The sequence below is a fragment of the Convolutriloba macropyga genome, unplaced genomic scaffold (assembly GCF_964194025.1).
Source record: "Convolutriloba macropyga unplaced genomic scaffold, txConMacr16.3 SCAFFOLD_2776, whole genome shotgun sequence".
Classification (NCBI taxonomy): Eukaryota; Metazoa; Xenacoelomorpha; order Acoela; family Convolutidae; genus Convolutriloba; species Convolutriloba macropyga.
Window position 1 is genome coordinate 4,683 of NW_027452787.1, and position 27,468 is coordinate 32,150.

The 27,468-nt window shown below is 34.3% G+C and overlaps 1 protein-coding gene across 2 annotated transcripts; it reads left to right on the top strand.

Moving 5' to 3' along the window:
• LOC142357803 (uncharacterized) lies at positions 1-27,173 on the top strand. Of its 2 annotated transcripts, XM_075409325.1 has the most exons (11): positions 1-170; positions 520-810; positions 2,726-2,887; positions 3,402-3,639; positions 13,388-13,521; positions 14,019-14,051; positions 19,708-19,760; positions 20,447-20,644; positions 21,073-21,395; positions 22,381-22,966; positions 26,009-27,173. In XM_075409325.1, the coding sequence occupies exons 1-11, from the start codon at positions 26-28 to the stop codon at positions 26,096-26,098; spliced, it is 2,253 nt and encodes a 750-aa protein (XP_075265440.1). In that variant the 5' UTR covers positions 1-25; the 3' UTR covers positions 26,099-27,173. The 2 variants fall into 2 exon arrangements, with proteins under 2 accessions (XP_075265440.1, XP_075265441.1); XM_075409326.1 differs by lacking the exon at positions 14,019-14,051 and having other exon boundaries at positions 26,009-27,171.
• Positions 27,174-27,468: the final 295 nt, after the last annotated feature.

The following is a 27,468-nucleotide window of genomic DNA, read 5'->3' on the forward strand; positions in this document are numbered from 1 at the left end:
GTATACAGGTCAGTGGGTGGCTGGAATGCGAAATGGGTTGGGGGTGAGGACGAGCGTGCCGTATGGTATGGCGTCTATTGTGGGTGCACCCCAGCACAGGAGGGCCTCACTCGCATCCCTCACAGAGGACCACATAAGTGCACAAGAGATGGAGTCAGGCAACAAATCAGGTCAGTAATAATTTGTCGCTTGAACATAACTGAAGGTCAAACAAACATTGATGTTAACGAAGTCAGCAGCCTTTTCAAGGTCAAAAGGACTTCATGTGATTCAAGTGAGCTATTTTTTCAAGGTCAAAGGAACTTATATTGTCGTGACATAACACATAAAACAGAATAGCAAATATAATCTGTGAATACAAAAAAATTTGATCTCACAAAACTCCACAAAATGGCGTGTTTAGGTACCATAGTTAACATTTGGCGCTATAATTTGTTCATAAACGCGGACATTTTTAAATTGTATCGCAGTTCCCTCACATCAACTTTACTCCTCTATAAATTATGTTTATTTTACCAGGCGGAAGCACAAGCGGGGAAAGAGCGGCGGGTGGGGGAGGAGGTGGGGGAAGTGGGGGGCTGCCTGATAACTTTGGGGTGCGAGGGGGCTTCGTGCTGAACGAGAGCTACGTGCCGAGTGCAGACGACAACATATCAGCCATGAGCTCCACCTTCAAGAAGATCTCCCTCTCTCGTTCTACTCTGCTGGAGGGTCTCAGGATCAGAGTGAGGAGTCGGAAGAGAGACGGCTCCACTAACTCCCTCAGAAGCGACTCCACCACCATGAGCAGTGGAGGCGGAACTGCCATTGGTAATCCACTATTCCACCTACTTCAAAATGATTATTCAAACAATTGTTCTTACGGCAAAGTTTGCACTATTCAATATCTTGTATTAATTAGCAGGAAATTTAGATAATTTAATAGCTGATAATTTTTTATATAATTTTTTAAAATCATACATAATAATACTCCAATAAGTAGTTGGGGATGGCCGGGTGGTGGAGCAGTGCGTGGGTTGCAATAGGAGGAAGTCAAACACTTTTTTGAGAAAAAAGGAGCACAGGTTCTTGGCTGCAAAGCAAAGACAATTCAATAATTTTTTAATCATTTTTGAACCGAAGCGATATAGAACAATTAAAATAAGCCCACGTAAATTTTATTTGAAATATTTTTTGTAAAGAGAGCGGGAACTACTAGATTTGCATTCTTGCAGACACATTTAAACACAGAAAAATGAAGCGTTCTCCACGTTTACAACATGGGTTTCAAATTCGGAATTTATCTAAGTCGTTTTTTGTTCTCTGTTTGTTCCCCAAGGTACTTTTAAAATCATTGCAATTAATTTGCCAAGCAACTTATGATCCTTTTGTTTGTTCTCGTATCTTCTTTCTTATCTTAAGCTTTCATGTTTTGAGGATTATGCTCCACTTGCTTATCAATTAAATTTGGTGCCATTTTGTGAAGCCTAGTAAAATTTTGAGTCATTTCACCTGAAAATTCGGTTCTTTTTAATAGTGATTTTTTTTGCAGTCCTTGAAAACACAATGTGCGCTTTCAATTTAAGCGAAGTCTAATTACGGCAACTTAGCGGAATGCCTTTTCGCAAAAAAAGTATTTTCTGACGGATTCCATTTTCAGTTGTCAATTTATAGTTGAAAACACTGACTGAAATTTCCGTTTAGGGCACCGCTTTTTCATTTACAAAGTTTTGTAAGTACCTTTTTACACGTAAATTGTATTAAGACATTGTACGTGTGAAAAAGTACTAAAAGTGAAATCTGGAACAAAAGTGAGCAAATTTACTCAAAAGTTTGGTACGGGTAGACGCTCGGAATGAGCATGCCTGTCAAAGAAAACTGAGAATAATCTTTTTGAAGAGCACGCTTCAGGTTTTTGGAAAGAAAAAAAATGCAGTGTTTGATATCCAAGCTGATGAGTTACATGCTTATCTGGTTCTAAAGTCATTGATTTAATTACTGGAATTTTTTTCTGGAATTGTTAATCTATCGTAAAATGAGAATGAGCTCAAAATTTTAGGAAACATTTTGAGATGGAGATTTTTTGTCAAACACAATACCTACAATGGCATCAAAGGAAATTAAACTATGAATTATCACTTCTTTATATGATCCGTGTTTAGAAAATTAATTGGATTTTTTTCAGTCACTGAATTACTATCATGGTATTGTAAAAGATCAACTTAACTTAGCCCCTTATTTTTCGGCAAAACGTTTTTTTTGTTTTTTTCTCTGAAAAAATAATTTCAATTGCTAAATTGAACAACACTTTCAATAGCCGCCTGAGAATAATCGAGAACCAAAACGATTCAACAGGAGTGTCGGTTTTGCTAGTTTTAAGTATTCGTTTTTTGTAATTATCTGAAGCGTTTCATTTCTTGCCGAGACGATGATTGATTTTTTTTCATTATTATTATTAATATTATTATGTTCCCAATTTTTTTCTTCTTTATTTCTGAATTATTATTGACAGAAACCTTCAAAATATGTACAAACTTGAAATATATTCGCATGTGTTTCTAGATTATTGATGTTTTAGCAAGATCTTACCAATTTGTGTTTCGATCTATCATTATAGGTTTGATCCTCATCAAGACATTGAAATTAAATCCCAAGATTTTTCCAGACAGTCAAGATCCTGCAAGTCTGGGCAACGTGTATCCGATTTCAAATCTCTGGGTTCATGAAAAACATGTTTGTTTACCAGGTGCGAGCGACACGTTGAGTGTGGTGACGGCGAATGGGACCCTGGATCTGATGTACGAAGAGGTGCCACATGACTGTACTGAGATTTACATGGGGGAATGGCAGAGAGACAAACGGACTGGGTGTGGAATCAGTGAAAGGACTGACGGACTCAGATACGAGGGTAAATAATTATAAATAATTACTAAATACTTAGTAACACAAATAATACTATTGCAGAAATTTTTACTGAGTAGAAACTCATTGCGTTCTGTTGTTGGTAAATAATTCAAATATATACTGAAGTCCTTCAATATTTCATTTGCTAAATACAAAATTTTTAATTAAAAAAATCATAATTATAAATTTTTAAGTATTTTTTTTCTATTTCAACAGGGACGGGACAGAAACTTAGAAAAAGAACTTAATAAGAAAAAGAATAATCTGCCACGTCATTTAAAAAGAACAGCCGGGTAAATTCAAAGTTTTCAAGCCTATTGTTACAAAATTGATTTGTATTTTGCTCGTCACCATCTGAAACCACCCAACCGGCAAGTCATTTCATCAGCATTGTCTATTTTTCAGACAGTTTATTATATTGCAGATTTTGAGACGAATAATGGGATTTGAGATGAAAAAGTTCAAAAAAGAAAATATATTTCTGCACTTAAAATTTAATTTATCACTTGTAATTTCAGGCTACTGGCTAAACAACAAGCGACACGGGTTCGGCTGTCTCTTCCTGAAGGACGGGCGAAAGGTCGAGGGCAAGTGGAGGTCAAACAAGCTGGTGACCCCTATAGACAGGAAGAAGGGGGCGAGGAATATCTTACAGCATGGAACAGCCAAGCGAATTGAGAAGGTTGAGAGGGCTATTATAGATGCAAAACACGCGGCAGAGTTGGCTAAGAAAAAAGCTGAAATCACGCTATCACGGTTAGAGACATTACTCAACGATATGGTATAGCGTCCTTTTATTTTAGGTGTTTAATGAGTTAACAGATGAAAAAAAAAATGTTTTTTTTTCAGAATAAAGACTTCAGTAAAAAAATTATACGTTGAACTTGAAAATCTCCAATTGTGGTCATTTAATCAATTGAAAAAGCAGAAGTTCCTAAGGAAAAATGGGAATGCTTTTAAGCAGTGAAAATCGTAAGAGCTTAAGCGTTTTTTTTTCTATTTGTCAAATCGTTTCAAACAAGCGCGTAAATAAAGTATTTTTAGGCATGTTTTCTGTTTTATTTAGTTGTGGTCTTAAAGATTTTCGTTCGAGAACAATTCAACAATTGTTTTTGAATTCAATCTTTTTGTACTAAATTTTCCGATCCAAAGAAAGACTAAGCATTTAACAAAATTGTTTGAGCTATTTTTGATCACTTGGTTCTGCCAGTTTTGGAGCACCAGAAAAGCTGGAGCAGTTGTTAATGATGTTAGGTGTTTTTTTTTGGTGCAATCTGGACATGATTGGTGCTGCTCTCCAGTTGATATTAAGAAGCGGGTTTCTTTTTACGTCCAAAGTATCAAGCAGAAATTTTTTCTTTATCTTTCCATTTAACCACAACTGTTGGAAGTAATTTTTTTGACCATTGTGCTCGGCGAGGTTATTAACAAAAATTAGGGCATAGCAGCAATTTTTTCATGTCCACTAAACTGAAATATTGATAAAGTTTCAGTTTACCGCTCATTTTTTACGGTTATCTATTGTTCTACATACGCCCATTATTGTGATACTGTGAAAAGAAAACAAAAACATATTTACAAAACCACAGTTTTAAAGCCATTAAATTTGTAAGATATTAACCGCGAGAAAATAACATCTTCATTTGCGTCCTTGTTGACCATCATAACATCTTTTTGTAAAACGACTAAAACAAAATGACAACAAAATGAACCACAAAAACTGAAAAGTATCTAAACTTCACAAAATTCTTCTGAAGTAAAATGTCTAAGCCCTGAAGACATCATTTAAAACGTATAATTATTGTTTGATTCAAAAATAATTGTTTGAAAAATTATTGTTTGATTCAAGAAAACTTTGAAAAGAGCTCTAAATAATGAGTCTATATTACAAAAATGATACAACATTGTATAATACGAAAAAAAACAAACCAAAACAAAAAGGGATAAGTTGAAGAATACTATTACTCTTTTTTTAGAAATGTAATTTGAAAGCCAAAACAAGCATTAGCTATTTACCGATATCAGTTATTAAATTCATTTATTTATCTACAGTTGGCCACTGAGAACCTTACTTACACAATATTTGGCAAATGACAACAAAAATTAACAACAGATAAAGGGCTAAACTCTACCAATTTAAAGTTTCAGTTTACCGCTCATTTTTTACGGTTATCTATTGTTCTACATACTTCTCATTTCTTAAAATCACAAAAACTTTTTAAAAATATTAAGTTTTGTGACAAATTGACTAGCTCGTAGAATAGTGGATGAACTTGTGAAAATTAACAAACAAACTAAAGCATGTCTCTCTTTTCTAAGTTCCATTTAGGAAACTGTTTCCTTCTACGCTCACATTCTTAGGCAGTAACCACGACCAACACATTAGTATGTTTGATAGAAATCATTGAATGAAAATAATTGATTAGTTTTGTCGTTTGTTTTTTAAAATATGTTTCGTCTTAAAGAAACATGAAGTCTTGAAGTTTTCATGTTCTATGATTTTTGAAAAGGTTAGTGCTACGATCTCCCTGTATCTTTGCAGATATTTTACTTTTGTTGTTTATACTGCAACTAAAAATAAGTTTGAGAAGCAGAAAGTTGTGTTTTCGAACAAAAATTTTAAGGAAAAAAATACTTTCGTTTTGGTCTGTATAGCAATGTTTTAGTTTTCATCCAAAATTCCCTCCATGTTTTTAAATGCTAACTTAAACTTTTTGTTCTTGTTTTTGGTTATTTTTTCCTGAAATGTTTTGAAATTAGTGCAAAAAATGCCACATCTGTTTAGTTAGATTTCTTGCGCTATTTTGATAGTGAAGACAACAAGGAGGCTCGGTAATGTGCGTTCGCACATTAAGTTCCGACCGTGCTCATCTACATTTTTCACTTAATTGTCTACCAAATGAGGAAGAGATAAAAAAAATTACAAATCAACATGTGAGTCAACATACTACTAAAAGAATAAAACAATCTGCTCAAGAGGGCCTATGAGGCCTGTGGCTACCATAATATGACTACCAGAAAAGACGGCAATAAAAATCAAATAGTTACAAATAACAATTACGACCAAAACTCCTTGTCCATTTTTTGAAAACCACTAATAACCAAATCAAAACGGCATCAGATAAAATTTATACTCAGAAGATTACCCGGCATTTTTTGGAACAAAATATGGGACTTTTCTTAAATGAGACTTGGCAACAAGTTGACTAGAAATGAGCAAAAAGTGCAAAGTTTATTAAAACATTACTTTTTTTTAAAAAAGAATTAAATTCGAACTGATTAGAAACATTACTCATCAAAGGAAATCATTGAGAGAGTCTTCTATACCTCACAACAGAGCGACTGAGGCCATTCATTATCCAGGATATGTCATACGACTGCAACAAAACGACAAGTACAGGCAAAAACTAAAAATTTGCACGAAAAATTGTGCACGAAAACGATGTCCCCCCAATCAATTAAATATTAACCTGATCACAAAAAAACAACAAAAATCTTCGTTTGAATTTTTTGCAGTTGACAAAATTTGTTAGTCAAATGACGCCCATTATTGTGATACTGTGAAAAGAAAACAAAAACCTACAAAAAAGGCGGCAAATTTGCAAAAATAACGAAAATTGGTTTATGCAAACTGGTTGTTACAAGAAGAAAGACCATTTGAGGAAAAAAAAACGTTATAAAGATCAAATTGTACTTCAATAGATAAATGATGTGAATTGTATATAGAGATGCTTAGCTACAATTTAACAGAAATAAAATCTCAAAAAGCAGATCTCAAAAATCTATCTTTTTTTTATTAAAAGCAAATATTTTCAAAATTCATAGCGAACAAAAGCTTTCGACTAAAAGAGTAAAAAGTTTGTCATGAAACAGCTTGGAAAAATATTTGCGAGTATTATTAATGAGACTAAATCATAAGACTGTAAAATAACATTAAATACAAGCTGAACTAATGAATTTCACAAACATTTTTACAAAACCACAGTTTTAAAGCCATTAAATTTGTAAGATATTAACCGCGAGAATATAACATCCTCATTTGCGTCCTTGTTGACCATCATAACATCTTTTTGTAAAACGACTAAAACAAAATGACAACAAAAAGAACCACAAAAACTGAAAAGTATCTAAACTTCACAAAATTCTTCTGAAGTAAAATGTCTAAGCCCTGAAGACATCATTTAAAACGTATAATTATTGTTTGATTCAAAATTAATTGTTTGAAAGATTATTGTTTGATTCAAGAAAACATTGAAAAGAGCTCTAAATAATGAGGCTATATTACAAAAATGATACAACATTGTATAATACGAAAAAAAACAAACCAAAACAAAAGGGATAAGTTGAAGAATACTATTACTCTTTTTTTAGAAATGTAATTTGAAAGCCAAAACAAGCATTAACTATTTACCGATATCAGTTATTAAGTTCATTTATTTATCTACAGTTGGGCACTGAGACCCTTACTTACACAATATTTGGCAAATGACAACAAAAATTAACAACAGATAAAGGGCTAAACTCTACCAATTTCTGCAAGAGAACGGTGTCGTAGCCCTTCAAACCATATGTTATGAAAATAAAAAATATGTTCAATATCAAATGTTGTAAAGTTTTTTTCAGTTAGATTGTTAAATAATGTTACAATTTACATAAGAAACAAAAACAACAGCAAAAATGGGAAATTATGCACAGAAATCAGAAAATTTTGAATGAAAACTCGTAGTACCAAAAGGAAGAGAAGCTTCTGTTAAAACAATCGGCCACGAAATTAGTTTGTTTTCTATATGGAAGAAAGATTGACCTCTACTTACTGAGAATAAACAAAATGTTGACTAAAATAATATAAAAAACTGACAAGTTCAAAAAATCAGAGAAATTTCCCTAAAACAAATAGATTAATAACATAAGAGACATTAGGTAACAACCGAAAGGGTAGAAACGGTTCACTTGCGCCTCTGGAGGACGAAACTTAGATCTTTGAGTGGTTAAATTTAAATATCAGACTGCCAAAGGAAAAACAATTGAAGGCAAAAGACAAGAGTTCAGTTAATTTTTACTAAAACGCTTCCTCAAAGCCATAAAAACCCTTTGGTTCTCTGAAAACAAACTGTATATACATTCAGCCTCAAGTTTACGTAAATTGAAGCTGTCATTAACGGAGCCGTGAATAAAAAACATTGTCGGTAATTAACATTAAAAAAACAAAAGCAAATTATTTTGAAAACAGGCAGCATCAAAATAAAAACCCAAAAGTCTCTGATTCTAAGAATCCATGATATTGTCGCACCTCTCCCTAATTTTTCCGCGCGCCCAGCAAACCGACCAAGTATTCCAAGTGTTTGCGAATTAGACCAATTGTTGCGTGGAATTCTTCAAATATTAAAAAAAGAACGATGCATTTTGTATAATTATCGAGTTAAATCCGCAAAAAACGGCAAAGTTTTAATTCCAGAAGACTTTCATACGGCGCCTAATTGCAACTAGCGCTCTTTTTGAATTTAGAGAGTCTGTTTTAAGGTTTCTAGGTCACTAAGTTTGGCAAACTTTAACAAAGCGGACCAAAAAGCATATTTTGTGCCATTTTTAATGAAAAAAAATTTGAATTTTGAAAATTTTATCAAAAGTTTTGGCCAAAAAAACTTCAATCAAACAATTCAGCAACGCTCTTCTATCTCTAACGGTAACGACAACACTCTGCCGTTAAAAATTTTAACTTATTTTGAACTATACTGCAAAATTTTGCCCAATTTTTTTTGCAAAAATTACTGAAAATGTGAACAAAAACAGTCGAATGTTCACAAAACTTTAAACCTCGATAACTCCCTGTAAAAAACGAAAATCGAAAAAATCCTTTTAATTCCGTATTCTACGCTGGACGGGCTTTTCAATGATACCACTCACAATTCTCTACGATGAATATATCGATCGGCTAAAATTGACTGAACAAAAAAATCCAGGTGAGTATATAGTTCCTCCTCCCCAATAAAGTGGGGGTCGGAACAAATAAGCTTTTAGAGAAAAAAATTACCAAAATTATCACTTTTTCACATTTGCCATTGTTGCTGACAAAATGATGTTACATTATCAGCGGTCTGTAATCAAATAAATAAATTCTGCTCGCCATAAAGGTGATAGGACACTCTTTCGGAAGGTTGTTTTCAATTCATCGAGAAGCAACTGTAAATGATATCACCAAGACAAAAAGCACTTCAGAAAGTATTTGTAAATCTAGCTTTATGTTTGACAGGTCTTTGCCTAAGTTTAAGAGTGGTCAATAATCCCATTTTTTCAAAGAAACAAAATTACTAATTTCAAACTGATAGGTTTCAAGATTTTATGTTTTTGAGAATATGTTAAACGAAATTTCCGAGATTTCTACTAAGAACAAGTTTCATTCAATTACTGCGTTGCTGATTTCTCAGAAACAGCGAATGCTTATTTACTCAGCAATAGTGGATTGCTCGTTTTATTTAATCGGTAACATGCCACTTTTTTGTTTTGCTGATGTTCGAGTTATTAGAGAAAAAAAGACTATTTGAATTTTAAATTTTGTTTTCCAAATTCGTTTTTATATCTTTTTATTGTACTGTTTCTTCAACCCTTTGTTTGGTGATGTGAATTTTACCATTGCTCTTCAAGTCAATTCAATGATTTTTGAAAAAATTTTTGGATGGTGTCATAAGTTTTGATCTGCTTTGTCTTCTGCTATATTTTCGGCTTTATATTTATCTGTTAACATAATAATATATTTCAAATTGGTGTTATTGTCAGGCAAGCCTAGATAATAGGAAAATTTGAATTTTCAGCTGAGACAAGCCCGATTAACTTCAGGTTTTCTTGCGAACTCAATAAGCCTTTGAAATTCTCTCTTCTGACTATTAGATTAGGTCGAGATTAGGTCAAGATCGGCCATAGATTCTGAATTGACTTGAAAGAGAACAGGAACACAGCAATCTTAGTTAAACTTATAACTCATTCTTCAGTTTGTGGGTTATGGTTTGTTCACGCGTGAGTTTGTGGAAGGGTCGAAACAGAAGGTATTTAAATTTAGAAATTAAGAGACAGTTGTTCAAACAAAGTTCCGATCACACTTGAATTCTTGATCAAACTTCATTTTGAGGTTCACTGTTATAGATAGTGAATAACTATTATTATTATCTTTAAGTTGGTGATAATGACCATTTTTTGGTCATGTTGCTGCAACATCAAAAAGTTAGTAAATTGAGGATTTTTAAAATTTATTGTTTATATTATCCCAATTTTATTCATTGTAAAACCTGATTTTGACAACATGCTTGATTGGGCAACTCATGGTTGAAATCAGTTCTAAGTTTAGTTGATTGTCAGAAAGTTTTTTACGATCAGATTTTTACCCTCAAATCACCCCTCAATGGCACCCACGCAGTTGAGTCTGCCTTTTGTTTGTTCCCAAAAACCCACACAATCGGGTCCAGTGGTTACATTTAGAAGAATAGCAGTGTTGCAGTAAACAAAAAAAAACTGGTAGAACTATGCTAACTTAACCAACATTTAGAAAAATGAAAAATCATGTGTTTTGTAATTTGCTATTATAAAAGAGTTTTGATTTTTCCCAATACTAAAAAAACCACGATTCATAAAATCGATCAATCGATCAATTCAATTCTATTTCATAATTTCGAGGAAATGAAAAAATAGTGGTTTCACCATGAAATAGAGGTCATTTTTTATCGTGCTGACTTATGCGTTAATAATCGTGAACAAATTGTGAACAAAGCGTGAAGAGAAGCGACAGAATAGTTTAAATCATCCCAATTTCCTTTCTCTTTGATGATTCCTTTGTCACCCCAATCGACATCCTACTGAGTTACCCCAAAAGAATTTACCCCCCCCCCCCCTGCCCCACTCCTCCCTTACTTACTACCTGTCACATTACACGGTTACAAATGCTCTTCAATCCTCCACCCCCACCCCCCTTCTCCTAATAACAAGACCTCTCAAATCTTTTTAAAGCTTACATTGTTCAACCTGCTTTGACTTGTGACATTTTTACTGTAATTTTGAAGCGGTTTTGAAGTAATTAAATGTTTAGTTTTATGAATTTAATTGCTCCTGTGGTATTTTGGGCTGGCCTTGACATTAACTCATGTGTTAAAGTGTAAAATGCTAAAAAACATGTCTCCTAGCGAACTATTATATAAATTGCTAATTTTTTAAAGTGTTTTTTAGATAATTTGGAAATGAAGAGTTACTATTTGGTATTGAATGCTTCAAAAATTTGTTATTGGTTCAAGTCAAAGACACAAATAACCTCTGATCAGATGGTTCCAGTCTAAAAAGATCTCTGATCAGAATATGTTTAGATTTTCGTGTGCAGATATGCAACCCCTATTTCCAATGATTTTTCCTGCGATTTTTTTTGCTTGATCGACGTTTTGTCGACTATTTGACTTTAAATCCTTAGCTGTCTTAGAGTTTTAGTAGATTTCAGGTCTGCGTTTCATCAACTTGAAGGGCAATTTTTTCCTATAAAAGTGCCATCTCAACGAATATTAAATCTAATAAGACCAAAAGGACCGCTAAGAAAGTTAAAAATAGAAAAAATCTCCTCTTAAGGTCAATTAAAACTTAAAGCACAAAGACCCGTAAACCTAATGTAAAATTTTTGTATTGTTGATTTTTCATTGAAGAAATTCTGATAATCTAAAAATCAGTAATAATTGGTAAAGCAAAAACTGTTGCCCCTCCACTCTTTCCTTGTCCGTTCTTGTTGTAATTGTTAGGGGTGTTAGCTGTGAAACAGGCACTGCGAAAGAGATCACGAACCTAGTGGTCTAGGTAGCTACAGCATCTAATTTTTACTTTGAAAGTTTTCACATATCTATAATATCTTCTTTTAATAGTTTTTATTCTTAATGTACAGTTTTAACTTTAATATGGACATGTGGAACCTCTATTTATAATCTGTGAAGCTGACCTTATATGTAAATTGCTTTTGGCTATATTTCTGACTTTCAATTAGTAATTTTGTTGAAATTTTTGGGTAAAAATTTTATACACGGGGATACAACTGTCTTAAGAACAAGACATATAAAGTAGAAGACATTTATTTAGGGAAATATTTTTGAAATACCAACATTCTTTTCTCTTGATTTTTTGGGTCCTCTTTCTCGGCAAGTTTTTTAAATGCAGCTTTATTTTCTCATGATTTCAAATGAAAAAGACCAAAAATTCATACGATCAATTGATATTTAATTAAATTCTCAGTTTATAAGCACATCGTAACTTTTAATTTTGTAACTCGTCAGTTTTTTTTATTCTTCAGTTTTAGTTAGAATGAAAGAAAAACATTTGTTCACTCGAATCAGCCTACACAACTTTTTTATGATACTTTTTTTCATGGCAGGAAAGGATATTCCATGCCCTATCAGGTATACCGTATCAGATTAAGTTAATTAGTGCATTGATGAAGATTGGAAAAAGATGAAGAATAGGATATTAACGAACTCAAAATCGTGTCATAGCTGAGTATCCTGCGAATTGTCTGATTATGGCTGATAGATGTCTGAATTGTTTGATCATAGCTTTTTACTACTTGTTCAGAAACATCCATTTTGTAGTATTTTCTCTCTCTTGTTTTATATACCAAAAACAAGCGCCGCAAAATCAGCCTGGTTGGAAAATAAATATGTTATTGTTTTTTTTGTCCTATCTCGGGTGATTCTGAGGAACGATATCTGAGTTATATCAACCTGGCCAATGTGCAAAAAGGCAAATATCGATATATTTTGCATTTTGTGGAAACGAGTTATAAAATTTGTCCCCACTTTTCATGGTTTATTTACAATTTATCACAATGGAATATACTGGCATAAAACTTCAAAATTAGTTAGCTTATAAAGTTAGCATAATTAGTTAGCATAGTTGGTAATCTTATAAAAAGTATTACAATATGTAACTAGAATTCACGGTTAAACTTAACCCAATTCCACTATATTGAGAATGTAATTAGCCTGAAACATAATGCCCAATTTTTGTTAGTAAATAACTGAGACCAAATTCAAAGAATTAATTGCTCTTGTGAACAGTGCTATAGGTCATCGTAAAACCGCTTATTGTCTCCTCAGTCCATCTTTTTTTTAATCGAGAAGCTCATTTCTGAAATTAATCACAAATTAGGCTTTCTTTCATTGCGGTAATCTAATTCTGTAATCATGGGAAAGAGACATGTAAATGAGTTACTTATAGAGCTGAAACTAGTTACTTATGGCATGAAAATTAGCTTCCAAATATTGTCTCAAGTTTTTGCGCTAGCCACAAATACACGCATCGTGAAAAATGAGTATACATAGAACCAACTTTGGATCAAATTTAAACTCATTTCGCTTAATGTAACTAGTTCCCACCCACGCTTACAACTCTAATTTTAAAACATGGGTTGAAAAAATGCGTGACAAAATCGTGTATATCGGTCATTGGTCGCGTAATGATGAGTAGTCTAACTGAGGTTTGGTTGTTACAGAGTGAATACAGCCCAGTTGAAGGCAGAGCAGGCCAACCAGTGTGCTGACTTGGCCCACCAGGATGCGGACTATGCCAGAGTGAGGGCCAAAGAGTTTGCTGAACTCAGTCATAGAAAGCCACCTCCTGATGAAAGTAAGTTCTTTTTTTTTATGATCCAAAAATAGGAAAAAAAGCCTTTACTTGATATTTTGGAAAAGTTGAGAAATAAAAAAAAAATAACTTGAAAACAGATTCTTGCTTCAACTTATGTACAATTTATAAGTAAATTCTATACAAGTGAAATTGTGTGATATTTTATGGCAAAGTTTTTGTGATCATTGATCATTTTTGATGGATTTTAATTAAGTATTGTGAAACGAACAACCAAACGAAAGTTTATTATTAGTTATAATTTTTTGGTCATCAAATATATCAAAAACAGTTATTTATTCAAACCGGAATGTAATCAAAATTCCTTTTTTGACATGAACAAATCTACTTTTTTTTAGTATAACGAAGGTTTTTCATGAACAATAGATGCGCTCAAAAATAACACATTAAAATGAAACTTCCATTAAAAATTTTGAAAGTTCATTAAAAGTTTTAGAGTTCTTAATTTTATAAATGTGGTTATAATTCGTTGTCTATAGGAAGAACATGCGGCTGCAAGTGTAAATGTAAAGGTCTGTAACCTTAATTGAACCCTGAACCCTAAAACACCCTCCCCTCGACAACATTCCTATACTACTCCCCTATCTTTGTTATATTATGTTCTGATCTACCCCAACCCCCCCCCCCCCCCAACCCCCTCCCTCTGAAGTTCCAAAAATGGCGATGGTTTAATCTAGTCCCTAGAATGAATTTGTGATTTGTCTGAACGAATAATATTTCGTGTGACGTCATAATAAGACAACTGTTTTGGTTCTATCACTTTTCAATTGATCGTCAAAAGTCACTAGCACTGTAGAACTTTAATGAATTAGCTGCTATGGTAAAAATCACAAATTTTTATATTTTCAGCAAACACTCACGTTAATAAGGGTTTTATAAACATAATTTGTAGCATAGTTTTTGACCTGTTGTTTCATAAAACAAACTAAGAGCTGCAAACCCCTATGAGCCAGAAATAAATCAGATGTCGTTTATTTAAAGCTTAAAAGAAGAATTACATTTTGTGCTAACACTAGACAGTATTGGATAGCAAAAATATCCAATTTGAAAGACAAGCTGCTTTTTTTGCAAGTACTTCTCATCTAATAGTCCGCGGGGTCGCCTTTTTTTATTTTAGTTGTCTTTAACAAAAATTACCTCGAGATCTCATTTTTTCTTCCAAGAATACTCAAATAATAGGAGGCGGATCACTGAAGCAAATCCGCTTCATTTTTTAAACACCTACAGAACCTTAGTATATCTTCATACAGTGATCGGAGCAAAATATGCCTAGAAAAAAAAGAAAAACACAAACTCAAGGATAAAGGAAAAAATGCAATTGTTTCTGCAACTTTTATGATGCAAGATTTTGTGCAAAAATGAAACAGTAATTATGCTTGATAATTGAACGTGTACAATTGCTATTTTTTAAACGTTTTGTCTAAGAGTGAATGTAACGGCTGAGCGTCACCATTAAACAAATCAGCTCAAGGTCAAATCAAGAAGTGACGTTAGAAGAGTATGACTAGCAAAATGTAATGCCACATTCTATCGAAGTTGATTTGTGCACTTTGTTCAACATCTATAAGTACTATTTTTTATTAGGACGTGATCATACGTGAATTGAAGCTCAAACAGAAACTACCTCAACGAAGCCAGATCATCATTGGCACGTGTTCTTAAATTACGAAATGAAATCTATTATTACAAAGAACCAGCCCAAAAGGACTAAAAAATACCAAATTTGGTATGCCACTTTCAATGAACTTAATGATGTGCCTACCAATTCAGAGAACGCGGGAATCGTATAAGGTATCACAAAACCAGAAATCAAGGAATTCAGAGAACATGACGACAAAATTATCTCTATCCAATTAACAGTTCAGAACTGACTTATAGAGCAGTATATATAGAGCTTGAAAAACTACCAAATATCAGTAGAAACTCTTTAATTTTGCTCTATTAAACTGACATAGAGTGCGCATTGAAGCACAAATCGTTGAGTGGTAAATTTTTTGTTATCGTATCGTGGGTCTGTAAATCATCTGGGCGATTGTACAGTCTAATTTAACTTTAACTTGTTGAAAAGAAAACTAACTTCTCAAAATTTCTTTCTGTACGTGAAAGCACAACGTGCGAATATCGTTCCATTTGTAAACTTCGGTTATCGAAAAATAGACGCCAAAAGTATTAACACATCGGAGAGAGAAATTATTGTTCCTAGCCAGTAGCGAGTACAGTTATGTAGAACTTAACTAAAGGGAATTTGCGATTTCCAATTATAAATTGAAATAATAACAAAAACTCGAACAAGATATGATTGTTTCATTTTGCATTCTTTTGTTTTCTGTTTGATATTTTTTTGTGCAATCTATCGGAAGCTTTAATACACATACACCCACACACACACAAATATATAGGTATATATATATAAATATTTAGTGTTTGTTTGAATAAATATATATGTAATGTATATATATATATATATATATATATATATATATATATATATATATATATATATAAATATATGTATAGTGTTTTGTATATATATTTATATATATATATATATATATTTATATATATATATATATATATATATATTGTGTCTATATAAATATATAAATCTTAATTATATACAAATTATATTCTTATATATCTATATATATATATATTAATATATTAAATTTATATTTATACAAACACTATATATATATATATAATATATATATATATATATATATATACATATATATATATATATATATATATATATATATATACATATATATGGTATATATGTATTAAAGCTTCCGATGGATTGAACAAAAATATATCGGACATTTTAGAGTTTGTTCACTACTTCATTGGCTGATCTTTTCACACTATTCAGCTCTCTTGATAAAGATACTATGATTGTTTCTTTTTGCATTCTTTTGTATTCTGAGCGAAACAAGATTGTTGAACAGCGAAGCTGAGCGATTAGTTGTTTGGACTAAATGAGTGTCAAGTAATGCAACGCGGTAATATAGAAGGCTGCTTGATCGCAGAAAAAACTTCTTCTTTTTGGCACTTTTGACAAAAATCGAATGAATGAGGGCAATAGTAAATCGCTGAAGTTTTGGTCCGCTCTTAATTTGGCATTTAATACATTGCACTTCTTCAATTAAGGAAGAAATAAAGATAGCAACTTTATGTGCACAAAATTGGGGTGGATGTCAATATAGATTTCTTCAAAGCGTATGCAGAAATTATTTCACGTTATGGACAACACTTAATTTATTTAAGAAATCTAATTTCCTTCTATGAAAGTTTGCTGTCTGTCGTTTTACTTGTTTTTTTTCTAAGTTGATTTAGAAATGGGTCTTTCGGGCGTTTTTAAATTTCTGAATCATGCATACGTCTTCTTTTTTTACTTTTTTTTACAGAAATTATGTACGTATGTTCGACTATACTTTTTCTGCTTTTTGCACAGTCGGTTAGAAGTAGACCTGAATCAAAAAGAGCACAATAAAACCGATGAAAGATGGCTGATTTGACCTCTATCCAAGTTAAAACAGCACGCGCTTTCCTCTGCAACAGAGGTACTTTGATCTACCAAAATTCCTTCCGCGTTACCCTTTCTCTCGGTTCCGGGAAACAAATCCCTAAAGATTTGCCCAACTACTATTTTTGCTGCTTTCAAATTGTAATTCAGCTACATTTTACCCTGCAGCTCTGCTGTGCCCTGTGTTAAAAATGGAGTATTACCTCAGGGCTTTTTCTAAGAAGTTGGCTTCATCAAAATTGGACTCGTATTAGTTTGCAATAAAAGAAAGCATAGTTACAACCTCTATCCCTCCCCCCCCCCCCCAAACTGCCCCCCCTCCGCCCCCGTCGCCCAATATAAAAGCACACACAGCAGTGTATAAATCGGGAAAGGGTAAAAATTCAATAAATTCCTCTAATTTTGTGGTAAACTTCATTCATGCTGATATAGATTGAAAGCGGAGCTATATGCATATACATAGAGGGTATCTTTGAAAAATTAAGGGTGAATTTTTAACTTTTAACTGTTCCTAGACGTGCCCGCACACAGGAATCGTTTCTTTGACAAAATACACGCTGGGTTCGCCTTCTTATAAGGTTGCTGCCTTTTTCTATCATTCTTTCTCTCTTTTTTCTTAACTCTCTTGAGGGACTTAATTTTTAAGGCGTAATATCAATTCAAATTGAATCACTAGAAAAGAGAAAAGAAGATAGACCTCTTAATAAAAATAAAATAGCGCAGACTATTTCTAAAGTATTATAACTATACGATTATAAATTCCATGTTATATATAAATGTGCGTTTATTGAATACATTGAAAACCGGGTTCTTCACGCTAATAGCCCACTTGCCCCCCACAAAATGACCCCCCTATTAGTGAACGACACCCCTCCCCCATTTTGATATAGGTTTGGATATCCGGATGGGTGGTTGAGGGGGGGGGGGGGGGTTTCTAGGGTGTTTAAGAAGTAAACCAGGTGAACATATTCACGTGGTCAAAGTTTCTTTAAATCAAGGTTTCGCCGACCAAAATTACCCTTGAATTATTTATTTTGTGAGCTCTGAGACGTCTGGATAATTTGGCACCTTTAGTTAGCCGACTATTCCTGTATCCTATTTCGACCCTGGCTGTTCAATGAACAACTACACTTATCGAAAGTTACCTCGAAAGAAAATAATCTAGGACAGAGTAAAAATCTAAATATTGCGATACCCAGCAATTGTAAGTTAGGTAAAATCAGAAAGATTACAATCAAAATAATCACGAGCAACCAAGTCGAGGCTTTGAAATGTGAATTTTAAAGACAAACATAATGGGTATCTTTTCTGTTTGTGCCCCCCCCCCCCTCAGTATGTTATGCGTCCCCCAGTTAAAGAGCACGTACCATTACATAGTAATTCATTATGAAGACATATTTAAACATATTTTTTATTAAATTATTTTACGAAAACCGAACCTTAGTTTGTTATAAATTAGAAAAAAATAATGTTTGATTAATAAATTCCTAACATGTAACATTAATGGTGGTTAGTTTAATTTACATGTTTGCAGATTAAAAAAAAATATTGCACGTGTGTCGGGGGGGAGCAAATAATATACACTCACTAAGCTGGGGAGGGGGGCACAAACTGAAACGATCCGATGGTCGGAAAGGAGCCATCGAATGAAAAAAAAATCCATAAAGGCTGACTATTTGAGAAACTATGTAACAAGGAGGCTCGGTAATGTGCGTACGCACATAATGTTCCGACCCCTCTCATCCACAAGTTAAGGTGGTGTCTGCGAAATTTTCCCGCCTGAACTATCATTCAATTTGGACAAAGTGTGCTAAATCAGCGTTTTTGGTGCGTGGGCGATTCTGAAAATTCAAAATTTCAGCTAAATTTTTGGCCAAAAGATTATGTTCAAAACGGTTCAATTACCTTCTCTTATCGTTAACAATTTAATCAAATTTTAGCAAAATTGATCGAAAAAGCGAAATTCAAAAAATCTTATTTTAATTTGATGTTCGACGCTTGACAAGCTTTTTAATGATACCATTGATGACTCTGTACGATGAATATATCGATTGATAAAACTTGACTGAACAAAAAGAACCACGGTGAGCATATAGTTCTTCCCACACCAAAGTGGGTAGGAGCAACTAAAAGTTTTGGTCTATTCACCAAGTCGGTATAAAAACCTTGCTCGTTCGAGTCTGCTTTTAGCGTCTAAGGAGTGCTGTTCAAAAAAACATTTGATGAGAAATCTGTTACAATTTTCTGCGAAATTCTTGGGCATATAAAAGTTTAATTTTTCAGATTTATTTAATCGAGGATTGACGAATTAATTATACGGCTGATTTAAAAACACAAAAATCAACCGTATAATTATTTCGTCAATCATCGATTAAATAAATCTGATAAATTATACTTTTTATGCCCCCTTTTATCTATATATGCCCACCTTTTTTTAAGAGTTTTTACCGCGTATCTTGATTGGCTGTTGTTTTGTTTTCGGTCCTTATATCTTGATGGATTTGTCTATTCAAAACTTACCTGTTCGTCTCATTCTTGTTTATTATTATTTTGTTTTTGTCTTTTACCAATCTTTGTTTGAGGTGAAGAATTTGAAAAAATTGATTGTCGTTAACATTTGTTTATTTGTTTGTTTGTTTTAGCCTTCAGACGTCGTCAGTCTTCCACACCTTCGCCCAGACACTCCGTCAAAAAAGTGAGCAAACTGAATTAATATTTAGTTTTGATTCTACTCCAATTTAAAATGATCAAAATTGCTATGTTAAATGATATCTCACTCAACGATTTTTGAAACTTGTCGTTTTAATTTATCTGTTCAAGTAACTGACCATTTGATAAATTTCCTTAAAGTGCAAAAAAATATTTATTGAGAAACAAAATTTTTTTCAAAATTTGAGCTCAAAGTTTTGTGCTGTCAAAATAGTTACCCAAACTGAGGTTTTCCCGGCTTCGCCCTATTATCAAACCATTTATGTGACCAGTGTTTTTCCAGGTCATGTATTTTTAGGTTATATACTTCATTCATAACCCTTGAGTCACTCAAGAAGGTTTGATAATAGTGCAAACTCTGGAAAACCGCTGCTGGGCACTTATGAATTTTATGAAATTGGAACCTAGTTGAAACTATATTGATGTTATTTTTTCAGGATAATTTTAAAATTCAGGATGCTGAAACTTTTACACGTGTTTATGTCTTACATTAAGCCTCGTTCTATTTTTTGGTACAAATTATTTTTTATAAACAGCTGGTTAAAAGTTTACCAGTCAAAAATTAAACTTAAATTCTATTTTTGCACGAAAAATCTATATTAGAGGTTCCGTGTTCTAAACATAAGAGTAAAGATTGTTTACTCTAATCAAAATTGTTGATTTTTCCTGCAGCTTCCCTCAGATGGTAGCAGCACTTGGGCAGACGAGGGGGGCTCCGGCTCTCAAAAGGACTTCTTATCCGTGCCGGGGTCAGAGGGGGGCTCGGCGTCATTCAAGTCCAACAGTGACCAAGACATCAACAGGGAAGAGGGGGGCCATTTCCGCTCAGAGTCCAAGGAGCGACTAGAGGTTATCGGGCACAAAGTTAAGGTCAGAACTACAGCCTGTTAAACTTTCTTAAAATTGGTAAAATGTTGTTGCAAGGGTTAAATTTTGGTAAAATGGGTTAGGATACCGTTTTAATTAATGCACTCGAATTGAAAACTCGAATTAGGTTTTGATGAGTTAAGGAGGATCATTTCGAAGTGGAAATCGATTGCAACAGCCTTAATGGCGGTTTTTGGGCAATTATTGCCGTAAAAGGAAATAAATAAATGGACTACAATCATGAGCTATAAACAAATGGACCGAATAACGCATTTTACAAAAGAGTTCCGAGAGTTTTGAAAAATAATATCAGGTGTATAATGCAATTTAGGGCTAATTTTGACTAAATATCACCTTTAATCTTACAAATTACGCAAAATTGCTATCTGCTTTTGAGGTTCATAAAGTGTCACCTTTTCGTCAATTTTTAGAGCAAATTCAACCGGCTCTCGCGCAGTTTCCGAATGAGACGGAGCCGAGACCGTGTGAACGACACACACCTCGAAGAATCCGAGATGCTCTCGGGTGCGGGTGGGACCAAAGCGGGAGGAAGCAACCCCTCACTTAGAAGTGCCCGGGAGCGATCGGGTTCCATGCCATGCGGCGGACCCCAAGCAGGATACGGGACCGCTTCTCAGGAGAACTTTCACCGGAGCAGTCGAGAGGGACCATCTTGGGAAATCCCGACTGACTTCCTGCCCAGTCCAATTGTTGAAATTACGTCACCCGATGCCTCGTCTGGACCAGCTTTTGCGTAAGACCATTTTTTGTTTTTTTTTTCTATCTACGAGTGCTTTTTACACTCAACAAAGATGATAATATTAAAGCACAGTGGTGTGACAGTCGAGAGGTAAGGTGTGTGATTCACACGCCAACGATTGAGAGTTCAATCCCTACATCCGTGAAGCTGTCTGTGTGAGGATGAGCGCTCACTTAAGGAATGGTTAAGTGACTCTGCTTGAAGTCACTGAGAACTTCTGGCGTTTGTCGAGAACCGCGAAGCGGTTCGAGATATTAAGTGAGAATTTCGAAGTGCCTTCTGCAGAGTCACTTAACCATGCTTAAAACACGAAACGCGCACGTTTTAAAATGAAGAAAGTCAACGAAAGTCCATTTCTGGCTAAGTAGCAACTTCTGGCATTTTGACTTCTGGCACTGTAGACTATCGGCATTTTAATATGTGCACGTGAGTGTTTTAAGCATAGCTTCAGTTTGACCATAGCCTGACCAATCTTGGCGGCAATGAAGATACAAAGTTAAAGTTTCAGACGCTAAAATAGTGGCCATAGTAACCAAAAAAGAACATTAATGCTCACAAAATGAACAGTCTGAGATGTGAAGAATAATATAAAAAGACAGCTGAAAACAGGTGACGGTTAATGTACTGCAAACTAAAAGCCTAATGCTGTTCCCCTGTGATTTCGCACAAACAAAAATAAACACAAGTGAAGAATTTGTTCAGTGTATTATTCCGATAAATTTTCTTGTTATGCTAATACTTGATTTTTTTGTCTTTAGAAATTTCAGATGTTCAGCTGATTCCTTTTACATTTAAGCAACAGAGGTTTGGATACAAATTTTAAACAAAATAATGATCCGTAAGATCTTCAGTAAAGAAGCTTAATTTGAATTCCAAATATGTCTTTGTTGTTCTACCACGTCAAGATAATATACAGACAGTGTTTATTAATAACAGAAAATAAACCAAAGCGAATTGAAATAAACTAATTTACTTTTAGATTTGACGACAAGAACCCTTCTAGTTATGTGCCCAATGCCACCAGCAATCACACCCCAAATTCAACCGCCACTTCCGAGCTTGCCACAAACAACCCCACCACCCAGGGTTCTTCAGCACCCATGACCTTCGCCCAACGCCTCGGGTTGCCCTCCGCCAGCTACATATACCGAGGAATATCCGCCTACGCATCCAGTGCCACCCAATCCTCCCACGAAAATCCACCGGGCGGCGGTGGAATGCCGGGTTCCGCGACGTCAGCGTCCAGCCCCCCGGACCGGAGTCGAGGAGGGGTAGGGGCGCTGGCGGGGGGCTTCTACCCCTACTTGCCACCAGCCCTGCAGCCTTTTTCAGCCGCGGTGGCGTCCGCTTCAGACGGTGCTAACTCTGGGGTCGCGGGAGGAGGATTTGCAGGATTCGGCGGAGGGGGAATTGGGGGAGTGCTGGACCCCGGTGGGATGGGGTTTGGTGGCGGTGGTGTGGGGGGACCTGGACCCTTCGGACACCAATTCTCGGGATCTTCTTCCTCGTCTTCACCTAACAACCCATCATCATCCAATCATAACAGTGCCTTGCAAGACAACAGGGTTAGTACTGAATACCTTCCCTGTACCCTATTATTTGTACAATTATAAATTTACTTCAAAACTTTTTTTTGAACTTTTTTTTGGCTATTTTGGTCTTTTTTCTGTCTAACTAATTTGGCTTCTTTCTGGGTATTTTTGTATCGTTGGCGCTTTTATTCAGCGTGGGCTTTGAACAAACAAAGTTTCGAAATTGAACAAGAAGTGCAATATTTTTCTCAAGAAAACCATCAAGAAAGACTCATAATTTCAATATATTCTGCCCCCCCCCCAATTTTTATGCCCGCACTTACAATTTATGTGTTGTTATGTAGCAAGTTTCTAGGTTAACAAGGAGGCTCGGTAATGTGCGTACGCACACAATGTTCCCACCCCCTCTCATCCACATTCTTGACTTAATGCCACGCTAGAGAGCCCATGAAAGTTTTTGATAATAGAACTAATAAAAAGGACTATAAAAAATCAAAAAACAAACATTATTTACGAATAACACAATTCAATGTCTACAATAAAAAAACATAACAAAATCAAACTCGCATCAGATAAAACCAAAACAAAACAGTTTAACCTATACTTCATTAGAAAAGATATGGGACCGGTTCTCAGTCCGACTGGTTAACAAGTCGACAAAAAAGAAAAAAATAGCATAGAGGTGCAAAGTTAAAACACACGTTTCTATTTTTGAAAACAATTAACTTCACAGTTATTATTGTCATTAGATATCACCTGATATCACTGAAATTTTCATTTATATCTCCATAGGAAGCAATTGAGACATGCCATAACCCAATATTCAATTGCGCAAAGTTATAAAACCAATGGGACTCACGATTATTGTTATAAATCAAAAAGAGAACAAAAAATCTTCAAAAATTTTCAAATATATAAAAATATAAGCGTTTTATGAAGTCTCGTATTAAAAGTAAAAACAAAACCGAGAAACAAAAGTTTTAAGCTAAAACCGTTATAAAAGTTAATTTATAGCTCACTGCAAACGGGCTGTGACCTGTGATTAGAGAGACTGAACTGCAATTTGACCGATAAAAAATTTTAAAAATTGACGAAGCTCAAAAACCCAAAAAAATTTTTGAAAACAAATATTTCCAAAAATCATAACAGATTTGAGATTTCAACAAAAAGCGATGGACTAAGTTGCAACACCTCGGGAAGCCCTATAGAAGTGGTTGAGTCATCAAAAGTAATTGAGATTTCTAATCAGTGGATTGAGATGCATGGTGACCAAATTGAAAGCAAAGAGAGAAAGATAAAAGAATTTCGAAAATAATAATTTGAAAGTCATTAAAACAAACAGCTATAAACTGAAATCTTCATCTTGGTGGAGTTATACGTCCTGGGGAAGCAATTGAGACCTATCGTTATCTGGTATAGGGCGTACAACAACAAAAGGAAAGACAAACATAGAAAAAAACAACAAAAAATTCAAAAAATTTTGAGAGATAACTTGGTCTCAGCAGAAAAAGCTTAAATTATTCAACAAAAACAAAAAACATATACAAATACGCAATTTTCCAAAGCTCTACGTTTTTTGATACTATGCTTTACTTCAATTAGATTTGCCAAGATTTTGATAGTTCGAGAAGGAAACAAAATGGAGTCATAAAAAATGCGATTATGCTCAAAAACGAAAATGAAAAAAAAAATTTGAAACGCGTAGCATCAAACTAAAGAAAACATTAGTTGAAACTGAAACTGTTTCTAACTATAAATTATTACTCACACAAAATTGGTTTCTGCCTTTTATACTGAGGCTGCGCCCAAAGTTGAGAAAAATAATATAAAATAATGGCAAAGTTCAAAAATTCACCAATATTTTTCTAAAACAAATATTTTCAAAGTCATGACAGACATTAGAAAACAACTGAAAAAATTGTCTAGTTTCATCTAACTCTATTAAAAAATTAATTCCATCTTTGTTTGGGGATAATAAGTCATTGGGCTACAAAAAGTATAACAACTGAAAACTCAAGAAGTCTATAAAATTTTTACGAAAACAATTGGTCAAAGCCATAAAAACCATGAGCTTAACTCTGAGACCATGTTATAATTTCATTGGAAATCTTTTTTTAGATATTATCTGGCGTTAATTGAGCCCTGATTTCAGATTCTTGTTAGTAATTTACATAAAAAACCTTTACAGCGGAAATTTTTTGAAAAAAGGTTTCACCCCATTTAAATCTAAAATTTTTTTATCCTAGGGATCCACGCTGAGATCAAGATCAACCGACATATTGCTGCACGTCTGGCAAAACAGTCAATTGTTCAAATGATTGCTAAATAGATCAGTTTTTAAACAAATTTTTTCAGTTTGTCAAAAATAAATAATGCTTTTATTTGTAATTATCGAGCTTAAATTTGCAAAAAACTTGCAAAATAATGACCCAGAAAACTCTTAAAGCCGGCAGGATTACATATAGCTCTTTTATGAGCCTAAGAAGAATTCGACCGCAGTTTTAAGGTGTCTACTTCCAGCATATTTAAAGCAATTGGGCTAAAAAAAGCAAATGTGGTCCCATTTTTCTCGAAAAAGTCTGATTTTTGAAAAATTTAGCTTAAATTCTAGCCAAAAAAACTGGGATCGAACAATTCAGCAACCCTCCTCTATCTTTAGAGATGATATCAATAACATTACATTTATCAATTCTAATATTTTTCTAAGCAAAATTGACGAAAACATGGTCAAAAATACTGAAAATGTGAATAAAAACCGCAATTATTCACACAACTTTAAACCTCGATAGCTCCCTATAAAAAACGAAATTTGGAAAAATTTTTTTAATTCCATAATCTACGCTGGACTGGTTTTCTATTGATAGCACTCACAACTCTCTTCGATGATTATATCGATCGGCCAAAATGTCTGAACAAAAAAAAACCCATTTGAGTATATAGTTCCTCCCTCGCCACTAAAGTGGGGGTCGGAACGAAAAAAACAGCCCGTGCGCCTGGGGCAGCGTGGGTGGGGGAGGCTATAATGGGAAAGACCCCGAGCTTTCTTGTTACTAAAACTGTGTTTGTTGTGTTTAGAGTTGGTTCCAGAGTGGAGAGATGGTCGTTTTTGTACTGATACTGAACCTCGGATTCACAGCTTTGTTCGCACACTTACTAAGCTCATAACAACACCCCAACACCCACCCTCCCTCTCTCTTCTTCTGCCCCCATACCCCTCATCTCCCGGGTCACAATCTCATCAACACTTCCAACTTCGTCGTACCCCCCACCCCCTCCGTCCGACAGTAGTGTATTAACCACCAATCGTCCTTGGATCAACGCAATCGCAGAAACATTTCACACATACTCTCTTGGAAAACAGTTGACAGTTTCGGGTGATAAATTATCAGTAATCGCAAATATCGAGAAGTCAATCAAATTGTCAATCAAAACAACCGACTTATTTTGTGAAAAACAATCCAAACAACATTTTGCATTTCATTTCCGGAACGACATCGAAAACGTCAACATAAACGTGAATGTTGTTTATGTTAGAAGGAAAATTTTTTATGACAAAATGCGAAGAATCGTGAACAAAAACGTCATCATTCTGTTTTTCAACTATCAATTTCTCACTTCTCAAAAGTTCCAATACAGTCAACATTTGTGACACAAAATCACGCGAAAAATCTACACGTGAACAACTGTTTTCGGCTTCTTGTTTGGGCTCGTTTCTTGTCGAAACTGCGTTTAAAAACGATTAAAAAAGCACCGAATTGAAAATTTTCTAGGGCTCAAAACCCTACGAGGTCAATGTTAAACGGATTGTGATTTATTGTGACGTAAGCAAGCCGAATGGAGTTTGTTGGAGCATGTGTGGGTGTTTAACGATTGCGCAATAAAGGGCAGGAATCGATTACTTCAGCAGACCATCATAACTTCGGGATCAAATATGTCGAACTATAAATTTCTATTTTGTTAATTATACACTTTTTATATCCTTACTTCGAAGACAGCGGAAGTAAACAACAGGTAAACAAACAAAAACTGAAAGTAAACAATGATGACTCATAAACTCAATCCTCTTCTCTCACTTTTGCTTCTTCTTTTTCTACTTATTGTCATCTTTACTCATTTAAATTTATTCCATCGCTCTAAACAACAACAAAACAACAACAACAACAACAACAACAACAACATTAATACCAATAGCTCGGCTGGTACAAAAGTTTGAATTTTTTGGTGAAATTTCCTAGACTGGCTGAGAAATTCATTTCAAATGGATTTACAAATTGAGGCAATAATTTTTAATCCACGTGACATATTTTACATGTGGAAGGGGGGCTGGGGGCACAAACGGAAAAGATCTATTTTCCTATACATTTTCAGTTGCCAATGTCAAAATACCAAAAAACTGCTGTTTTTCGGGGGGTTGGGGGGGGGGGAGAACAAAGGAACCTTTCAAATTGTTTCTGCCAGCTGAGTTGTAGGAATCGATGACGTAATCAAACTGAGGATTTTTTTTTAAAAAACCAAATTATTTCCCTAAAAAACAG